This window comes from Rissa tridactyla, chromosome 5 (assembly GCF_028500815.1).
Source record: "Rissa tridactyla isolate bRisTri1 chromosome 5, bRisTri1.patW.cur.20221130, whole genome shotgun sequence".
In the NCBI taxonomy this organism is placed as follows: Eukaryota; Metazoa; Chordata; class Aves; order Charadriiformes; family Laridae; genus Rissa; species Rissa tridactyla.
The window spans coordinates 6,716,704-6,727,038 of NC_071470.1; the positions used below are offsets into that span (position 1 = coordinate 6,716,704).

Sequence of the window (10,335 nt, forward strand, 5' to 3'; positions counted from 1 at the left end):
TATTGATGTTTTCAAAATGCGGCATAATTCATATCATGTAAAAGATATTTTGCAATAAGAAGGCAGTCATCTCCTCTGTGTGCACCACTGATGCAGCAGCGATTTGTAGAGGTTGCAATGATGCTCTGTTAAGAAATCCTGTTTTTTTTTTTTTTTTTCTTCATCCGCATTCCCTGTCTCATTCTCCTTCCTTTTCCCCTAGGAATGAGCAAGAAGACAAACAGCAGAGCATTGGCTGCAGTGCTCCAAATGCAGTGCACGCTAGGTTGGGGAGAACCGCTGGTAACAGCGTTCTCTCATCGTCTCGGGTACTGCTGGCATCTTCTAGGAAGCTACCAAGCCATCGTAGGTTACCTTCTCTCACTTCTGACCAACTCTCCTCAAAAGCTCCTAATATGTACAATGATGAAATCCTTAGGGGGACTAAATTGTGAGTTTTTTCGTTTTATTCTTTGCTTTCCTCAGAACTTTGCTGAAATTTCACCGGTGAAGGATTTTGCGAAATATTTGAGAACTAATCCGAGATTCATTATCGATTCTAGAATTCAGAGAGAAAAACAAAGCAAGCAGAACCATGTTTTTTGAGGAGAGGCATTTGTTTTAATTTATTTTTGCTATGTTAGGTGCTGTTACTTTCTGTAGCTGAGCTCTATAATGAAATGTACTGCTTAATAATTTCATATTACTTCAGTGAAAAAGTCTTTAATATGAATTTTCTTAAAAGAGAAATCCTTAAACTTCTGCAGGGGTGCCAGCTCAGATCGTTTATCTTCTGCTCGTGCACCTACAACCCGGAACAAGTTACCACCGATAAACTCAGAGGCTGTTGAACAGTATCTTTCAGTACCTCGCCTGCAACAGAGCTCTGTAAGTTGTGTCCATTTTTGTACTGGTGAAGAACTTCAGGCTATTGGGAAATAAATTGTTCTGTGTCACTAGTGGAAATGAGCAATTTTACAGTTTGTTTTGGTTCGTATTTATTATATGGTCTTTGCGTGCTAATGCGTGTTACATCGGGGTACCATTAGAATGCAGCAGAAGCCAATTTAAAACTCCAGGTCACAACCGGATCGTGGTGGTAAGGCTTTCCTCTGAAAACAGAAAAATCTGTGTGGTTTTTTTTTTTTTACTGCATCTGGATTTAAATAGCTGTTTTCAGTGTTTTATAACCTAACATTAGCGAATAAGAAGTAGAAAATTATACTGACTGAAGTAGAAAAGGATACTGACTGGAAAAAAACCCATAAATATTATTGATACTGGCCTGTTTTTGAAGGTTAGGGAAGTAATAAGTCACCAAAATGAAAGTAAATTGGTATCTTGATATTATTTTGCTTCTGAATAATATTTTTGAGACATGTCTAAAGTCTGTTATTGGTATTATTATTTTAATTAATAGAAGCATTTGGGAATCGTAGACTAATACTAGGGAAGAGTCTCAAATCTCTTTGAAAAACATGAATACCCTTAATTTACCTTAAATTGGTGGTTTTTTTGGTTAGCAAAAACTTATTTTTCTTTTGTCTTCTGGGGATTTTTTTGTATGGCAACGGAAAAATTATTGTTTTAACCAATTCAGTTGCTGCATTCTCTGAATGCTCTCTTCAGTTCTCTCAGCATCGAGGACGATTTGCTCACAGCAGAGTGTCAAGTGCTGTGCCTGGCAGTACAGAGCAACGGCCACTCAGAGAAAGAACTGTTATTATTGAGCAATTTTCAAGACCCAACACAACTCACACATTCAGGGTGAGTACATTACAATATAAGCAGAGATGTGGGAAAGGGAAGAAGCTTCCATTCATGCCCACTGTTGGTCTACAGAAGGTCTCGTTTACCGGGTCTCTCCTGATTTTTGGTCTACCTGTGGAGAGGAGGATGTTAAAAGTCTTTGGGAGGGTGTAGGACCTTCAAAAGCAGGGCTACTGTATGAGGAAGAGATTTTTTTTTTCAAGTCTAATGCATCAAATGGTTCCTGAGAGGATGTCTCTGCACTAGACGTGTGCAGGTTTAGTACTGCCTGGGGCTTTGCAGCTTGGTAGGACTCACTCTGATGGACGAGATCATAAAAGCTGTAATTAAACCATTTTGGTAGACAAACATACCGTACTAGCTAATAGTATGTCTGTCTTTTTCACAGACAGACACACCTCAGAAGAGATCGCTGACTCCCATGGATTTCGCTAACCACAGAGGGCCAGGTCAAGGATTTCTAATAGGTGGGCAAAGTAGGAATCACTTGGAAGGCAAAAGACCAGCAAAACCTATTAACCCATAGTACAGCCGAGAAGGAAAGTGCTTGGGGAGAGCCACCTTGGCGTGAAAGAAGAACAGGTGTGCTTGGCAGGATCTTCTGAGTTTGGTTTTGAAGTTTCTTCTCACTTGGTCTGAGATAGCCCTAACTGTTAGGAACCCTGCAAAGCTTCTTTTCGTTGTTGTGACCTGGAAGGAAAAGGATTCTCCCTCATCTTAATATTTTTTAATTATTTTTAATTTTTTTTTTAAGATTTCAGCATATTTACAATTATGGCAAGAGTATGTGGTGTACAGGCTAGGTGTTTTGCTGCTGCTAGAGTAGCAACACAAACACATGTTTGTGAACTGTTTCATGGCATAAATTTTATTTTAGCCCCCGTATAAATTCACCAAATCAGTAAACTTTTTATGTGGGGAAAAATAAAATTGAAAATGTGCATTTTTAACATAAGTATAAAGCTCTCTTCAATAAATAAAAGAATCAATATTGATTTGCAGCTGTGTCTTCCATTTATAACACCAAAGAAGAGAGCAGCCCTAGGTGACCTATTTAGTTCCATTGTTACAATAAAGCTATCTAACTCCTGAGGTATTTGAGTACTTTTACATAACCTTTATTTGTTCCTTGAGTTTAAATAATTATATGATTGGCATAATTATATAAAAGGTGATGTAAGAATAAGGGTAGGTTAGCAAACATTGATGTGAGCAGACTGATAGAAGTAACTCGTCCATAATCTTGGAATGTCTTTCAGATTCTTCCGCAACTAACAAACAATATTTTATCTTTTCTAGGCTCACAGCATTACTACAGATCCTTTCAGAGAAATCCTCCGACCTTAAGGAAGAGATTTCAGATTGCTTCTTAACCCAGTTTAGGAAGAAGCAGAAACCCCTTGCACTGAATGGAAGACCGAAGCGCCAGATTTGCCAGCTAGTAACTTGGCTAAAAAAGAACGTGTGCAGTATGCTGGTTTCTGCTGAGCCTTGCAATCCTCAGGATGCCTGCATTGCCTTCTTTTCAAGTTGTCTGACCAGGGGTTAGATTAAAAATTAGAGCAAAGTGAAATAAATGGCCAATGCGTCTGCTCTGTTTGCACAGTTAAGATGCTGCTGCTGCACTTTCTTCTCAGGCATTCCTCTTTTTTTCTGTCTTTCCTTAGGGAATTGTTCTTCTACCTGTAGAAGCAAATAAGTTATGTTTAGGCCACGAAGTCCTGTTCCCGCTTTTTCGTGTTTCCTCAGTGTTAAAGACATTCTAGTCTATCCGAACATCAGTCATATATAAAATTTCTACTTTTAAACACGAGTTTGTGGTATCTCCTCTTTAACTGCTGTTTTGAAATTTCTCTGTTTTTCAGTCTGTCTGCTTTTTGCAGTTGCTCTCTTCTAAATGTTGTCTGTCTCTGCTTTTCCATCTTCTTTTAATTCTTTTCAGATGGAATTCTTTCATTGCTTCTACTTATGCTGTTCTAATCGTCGGTAACTATGGGAACTGCTGGGATGAACGTTGTTTACAGGAAGCAATGTTTTCCCTGCCAGGCCAAACGTGTTTATAGATGCTGAGCAATTGCTGACAAGTCAGTACGACTGTTCCCAGCTCTTGAGATTTCTTAAAACATATTGCCTGTTAGTGTGCAAATTAATCATAATTTGAAATATCCGAGCCTTCAAAGTTTTAACATGGAAAATATTTCATACCTCTTTGTGTAGACCCAAATGGGAAGATCCAAGAGGAGGCTGAGATTCCGTTCTGCCCAGAGGTCACAGCCTTGGTCGGGTCCCAGGCGTTTGCCAGGGGGGATTCCTCCTTCCACCAGAGAGCCAGCAGTTTAAGTAGATGTGGCTGAAGAACTGTTGAAGGGGAAAGGGAGGAGGAGAAAAACTTAATTACTTGCCCAAATTGTGCAGTTAAGAACAGAATCAGTTTCTTCTACTTGGGAACTAATACCAGTTCTCCTCCCTTCTTTTTGGGAAAGCTGGAGGATTGGTAATCCAAGGCAAAGCATTTGTAATTGTATATTTTGTATCTGTACTGTTAATCAGATTTCTGGTTTTTGTAAGTGGTCATCAGGCACTGCATTCTTTTGAGTAAATGAAAGCATTTTTAAATTACTTTCCTGGCATAGTACTTCTCTCCTTCGGCTACACTAAGTTGACTCGCTGGTGATATTATGGTACCAGAGAAAGCAGAATGCTTTTCCTTTGGGGTTGCAGGTCGATTTCATGCAGTTTCAGGTCAATTTGATGCAGTTTCTTCAGAAATATCAGGTCAAAGATGACATAATGTTCAAAATTCACATTTAAGTCATCTTCAGTGGTGTGTCTGAAATATACTTTTGCTCTCGTGAGTGCTCCCTCCTGTACTGTGTACACATTGACAAGAATGCAGAGAAACGGTGGCAAAATGTGTCCCTGACCATCTTGTGGCACTTCATGGCAGGCCAGATCTCACGTTGTGGGCTGAATGAAAAGCTGAGTATGTGCCATTTTGGTACTGCAATGGCAGAAGTGGGAACCACACAGTGAAGAGTGGCTCATCGTCTGGCACTTTGTGAAAGAGAGAGTATTGCTGACCTCTGTGAAGCGATGGAGCTGAGTCACTGGATTTCTGAATGGAGAGAAGACCAGAGTAACAAGCATCTGCTTCCGCAGCTTAAAAGGAAAGGCAAAATCTGCTGATTACTACAGCAGCAATGGAGTGCTCTCAGGTGGCAGAGGAGAGGGAAGAGAGATGATAGCATCACAGAATCGTAGGGATTGGAAGGGACCTTCAGAGATCATCTAGTCCAACCCCACTCCCAAAGCAGATTCACCTAGAGCAGGCTGGACAGGAATGCATCCAGGCATGTTTTTAATATCTCCAGAGAAGGAGACTCCACACTCTGGATGTTTGCACCAGAACTATTTTCAGCACTTTTCCCTTTTGGTCAGTTTTCATGCACAGGACAGAATCATGGGTCATCTTTCAACCTGATAACCAATGTGTTGGATAGAGTTCTTCACTCTTGATTTTTGTTTCTCTCATGGTCGTGGGACTAATAAATCTCATTTTCCTTACTATCTGCACACCTAAGTATTTAGGAAGCCTCCTTATGCACAGGAGTAGTTTTGAAGTGAAAGTCTCTGTAAATCTGGACCCCTAGGGCCATGATACAACAGCAGCTGCTATGAACTGGGCCCTGTACTTAGACATAATCCTGAAGCCCAGAAGAAGGTTCACAGAGAACTGGATGAGGTGTTTGGTACATTTTCCATTCCTCCTTTATCAAGGTTGAAGAAGTGGAGGTAGGAACATGTCTTGTGGCCGTTTGGGAGCTTTCAGTAGCTAGAGGTGCTTGGGATGGGGTGCTGGAAGATCTGCAGGAAAGAGTACTGAGAAGGTTTCCCAAGTAAAGGGCACGGTTTTTCCCTATTTTTACTGTGAAGCAGTTCATAGAAAGTCACATTTGCTGTTGTTTTGATCGTTCTCCTCCCTTTCCCTTTTCTCCTCAGGAAATCAAGTACCAAAAGGCACAAATATTCTTGTGGCCTGCACAGAGACCCCGAGAACTTCCCCAACCCAGAGGAGTTCAGGTCTGAGCAATTCTTCCCTGAAAATTGTAAGGGAAGGCACCTGTATGCTTTCCAGATATTTAACGTTGTTGATAGCTTGCGTGTAGCTGACATCTCTGGTCTCACTCTAGAGGTTGATGTGGAGGAAATTTCACCCCCATTTTCCCCTTCAGTCTTGCTGTGGTTTCACGGTAGGCTTTTCAGCTGGATGTAGGTGTCAAAGTGTTGGCAAAGATGGTGCTGCTGGGGTGGCTCCTGTGAGAAAAGGCCAGAGAAGAGAACACAGCCAGTATCTGCTGGCTCTGTAATGGACCCACTGAAGGACACAGCGGAGCCCAGCAGCCAAGTTTGTGATGCCTCTGTGAAAATGTATTTAAGAAAGGGTACAAAAATTGCTGGACAGACAGAGGAAGAGGGGGGAAAAAAGAGAGAGCAAAACAGCAGTGCAAGGCTGGTGAAGGACGAGGAAGAGGTGCTCCAGGCAGCAGAGCACTCATTCCCCAGCAGCTCGTGGAGAAACCATGCTGGAGGAGGCTTATCCTCAAGGGCTGCAGCCCATGTAGGACCCATGCTGGAGCAGGATAAAACTGTGAGGAGGAGAAGGGAGTGGCAGAGAGGGACTTTTTTGTCTTTGTTTCTCTCTTCCAAACTCTCTAATTGGCAAATTAAAGTAAATTAAATTTCCCCAAGTTGAGTCTGTTTTGCCCATGATGGTAACTAGTAAGCAATCTTCCAGCCTTTGTCTTGACCCACGAGCTTTTTCGTCCTGTTTTCTCTCCCTGTCCTGTTGGAGTGAGGGGAGTGAATGAGCGAATGGGTGGGTGTCTGGCTGCTGGCCAAGGCTAACCCTCCATGGCTTCTAACAGGCCGTACAGCTGTGACTGTGTTATATGCAGGCGCATCAGATGTGGACGGTGAATTTCCTAGCACAGATGTCGGACACCAAATCTTCTGTGTTGCGAGAGCGCAGGTGGGCCGGTTTGCAGTATCGTGTGTTTCTGTGACCCACCATCCACAAGTTCTTCCAGGTCTTAAACTGACCCTTTTATTCATGCTCCGTGACCTCTGTCTTTCTTCGTATAACGTGTAGCATGCTGCTAAATTATTTCTTTAAACTTGCTAGAATTTAGCAAGGAGGAGGCCCTGTAGGGTCTCGCCAAACCACAGAACAGTGGGCAGAATCTCCATCTGTGACCTTGGGGCAGGTTGTGGCCGTCCAACTTGGGAGTATGCTTTTTCCTTGACATAAAGATGAATAAACATAGGTGTGATGCTTTGGTAGCTACTTAGCGTTAATATCTATTAATTATCACAACATCACATTATCAGAATTGCTTTAGAACAGTAGGCTGTGAGGCTGTGTTCTGGCTGATGGGTGGTGGCCTGCTTCGTTGCAAGACATGTTGTTATTATGCTGGCATGGAAGATTTTGGTTTCTCAGAGAGGAGGCCTACTTCTGTATTCTCTTGGGGATAATTCATTTGTGCAAAACTTCATGTAGCGAAGGAGCCCAAATGATGGCTACAGAACAGAGCAGTTGCTGCTGTACAGAGAACACCAGGTTGCAGAAATGATAGCAAGGTGTGCTTGATTGAGGGGAGCATCACAGCAACCGGTCTGGCTCTGAACAACATAGCTCTGCTCTCTGTCTCTCAAATGCTGTTAACTTCCTTTACCTGTGTGAGGAACTATAATCCACTGAAGGATTTGAAAATGGAGTCTTCCTCAAACTTTGGGCTTTGAAGCCTAGGTTTTGGGGCTACAGTTGCTTGAAGTTCAGCATCAGGCCCTAAAATTCCTCTCTGAGGACTGGGGGAGATCTCTGAGCTGTTTGGCACTGATGGTGTCTTTTCATAGAATCATAGAATGTGTTGGGTTGGAAGGGACCTCTAAAGGCCATCTAGTCCAACCCCCTGCAGTCAGCAGGGACATCTGCAACTAGATCAAGTTGCTCAGAGCCTCATCAAGCCTGGCCTTGAATGTCTCCAGGGATGGGGCCTCCACCACCTCTTCGGGCAACCTGTGCCAGTGTCTCACCATTCTCAGTGTAAAGAACTTCTTCCTAATGTCTGATCTAAACCTGCCCTGCTCTAGTTTAAACCATTGCCCCTCGTCTTATTGCTACATGCCCTTGCAAACAGCCCCTCCACAGCTTTCTTGTAGGCCCCCTTCAGGTACTGGAAGGGGCTCTAAGGTCTCCCTGGAGCCTTCTTTTCTCCAGGCTGAACACCCCCAACCCTCTCAGCCTGTCCTCATAGCAGAGGGGCTCCAGCCCTCGGATCATCTTCGTGGCCCTCCTCTGAAACCGCTCCAACAGGTCCATGTCCTTCTTGTGCTGAGGGCTCCAGAGCTGGACACAGTACTCCAGGTGGGGTCTCAGGCGAACAGAGTAGAGGGGGAGAATCACCTCTCTGGATCTGCTGGCCACGGTTCTTTTGATGCAGCCTAGAATGCGATTGGCCTTCTGGGTTTTGAGTGCACATTGCCGGCTCATGTCCAGCTTTTCATCCACAAGTACCCCCAAGTCCTTTCCTGCAGGGCTGCTCTCCATCCCTTCACACTCCAGCCTGTATTGATAACGAGGATTGTCCCAACCCAAGTGCAGGACCTTGCACTTGGCCTTGTTGAACTTCATGAGGTTTGCTTGAGCCTACCTCTCTAGCTCGTCCAGGTCCCTCTGGATGGCATCCCATCCCTCTGGCCTGTTGACCGCACCACTCAGCTTGGTATTTTCAAATGGAGACATACTGTGTTAGCTCTTTCTTTGTGCAGGTGATGCCTGTTGCGGACAACAAACTGACTCTCTTCTTCAGTGCAAGTAACTTTATGGAGAAAGTTTAATCATGTTGTGATCATGTATGTTGAGAAAGAATTAAGTTCTTCCTAAGAAAAACCCCTCCTAATTGCAAGTTAATTGTAGTGATTGCTAAGTTAGCAACCGGTTAATCTTGCTTACTGTAGATGCTGTGTTTTGCAAGAGATGGCAAAAACATCAGGTATGTCTTGGCTGGGGCAAAGGACTAATGTGAAGAGCACGCCACAGTTTTTCAGAATGTGTTGTGTACTTCTTTTTTGTCCTTCTGTCATATCAGATCCATTTTAGCTTTGCTTTGCTTTGGGTTTTTGTTTTTCTTGCCAGTAACGATGATTTTGTCGATTTCCTTATTGAAGAACCCAGACCTGCATTCTAGGGACATCGTGCCTGTGGGCTGACATGGGTGCCTGCCCTCTGCCAGCACGGGCAGATGGGCTGCCACTTAGGTGAGAGGCTGATTAAAAGCAGATTTGCACTGTTAGGCACGTTTATAAAAGCCAAGATTCACTAACCAGTGGAGTGCCCGCTGAAATCCAACACTGAGCTAATAGCTCTCTGGGTGAAAAGGGAATGCTGATCGCAGTCTAGTAGGAAAACTCTTCAGGTACAGAACATCCTCCAAGGTTCGTAATGATTACAAATCTGAGTTAGGCCTCAGAGATGCCAGACCTTTTGTTTCTTCCTTCTTGGATATATCTCTTTTTATCTCGTTCCAGTGTAGCTGCTGCCTTTTGTTAGCAGCATCACCATTGCCAGCTGCTGGCAGGATTTTGCAATGTTTGTTCTGCTGTGTTCCCTGATGTTTTCCCTGTGGCTTTTCACCCTGTCCCTGCTGTTTCACTGGTTTTCAGTTGGTTTTTTTTTTCCTGCAGAAGGAGTTACCAGCAGTTAGAAACACATATTTTGATTCACAATCACAATTAACCACTTCATCTAATTATCATCTTCATGAAGGCAACAAACTGCAAGGCTTTTTTATGAAGAAGAGAGTATAATTACCCAGCTGATCTCCATGTTACAAAGACAAAAGGTGAGCCTCTTAGTCCTGCAGGCTTGCTTCCTTCCTGAGATGTCACCTGAACAAAAGAGGGGACTGATGGCTATGTACTTTGCCTTTTTTTTTTTTTTTCTCCCAAGACAGGTTATGTATCTGCTACTTTCTGTCACAAACCATGACAAATAACAACAAACTATGACAACCAACAGCAAGAGCAGCAAAGTTCATTTCCAGCTGTTTACTGTGCAGGGAAATGCAAGTCAGCATTTATGATAAAGCGTTTGTTGGGAGATTGTTGGAACAAAGTGCCAGAACTTTCTCCCCTCTGCTACCAAGGGTCATCAGCCCTTCCTTACCTTCTGATGTTCTGAGCTTTCTCTGTTTGTGCTTCTTATCTCAGTTGCTTTGTTTATGCTGTTTGTTGGTTTACTAAAAACAGGAGTGCACTCAATTTTGGTACGAAACAGACAAGAGAAAGATGACCATGGCTATAAAAGCTCTTGTTGTATTATTCAAGGCGTGAAGCTTTGCAAATAAGGTGTGAGCCATCCTGTCTTTTCACTGAGCTTCTGCTTGACCACAGGGTTTCTGAGCATTGGAGGCTTTGAGGAGCAGGGGCTCCACAGCCCTGCAGCAGTGAGAAGAGACCCTGGATGCTCCTGAGGCAGCAGGGTATGTGGTGGGTACAGCACCACTTCTACTCAAGCACTGTGCA

The 10,335-nt window shown here is 43.3% G+C and overlaps 1 protein-coding gene across 7 annotated transcripts in view; it reads left to right on the forward strand.

Moving 5' to 3' along the window:
• The window catches only part of FAM149A (family with sequence similarity 149 member A), a 304,183-nt gene that overhangs the window by 30,377 nt on the left and 263,471 nt on the right, over window positions 1-10,335 (forward strand). For 4 of the 7 annotated variants that reach the window (XM_054202949.1, XM_054202944.1, XM_054202945.1 and 1 more), the window contains exons 10-14: window positions 203-430; window positions 747-867; window positions 1,609-1,746; window positions 2,138-2,216; window positions 3,049-4,672. In XM_054202949.1, the coding sequence (XP_054058924.1) occupies window positions 203-430; window positions 747-867; window positions 1,609-1,746; window positions 2,138-2,216; window positions 3,049-3,122 (640 nt within the window). In that variant the 3' untranslated portion in view covers window positions 3,123-4,672. Of the gene's footprint in view, window positions 1-202; window positions 431-746; window positions 868-1,608; window positions 1,747-2,137; window positions 2,332-3,048; window positions 4,675-10,335 lie in introns of those variants that run through there. The other 3 variants (XR_008466602.1, XR_008466603.1, XM_054202948.1) reach the window with 3 other exon arrangements.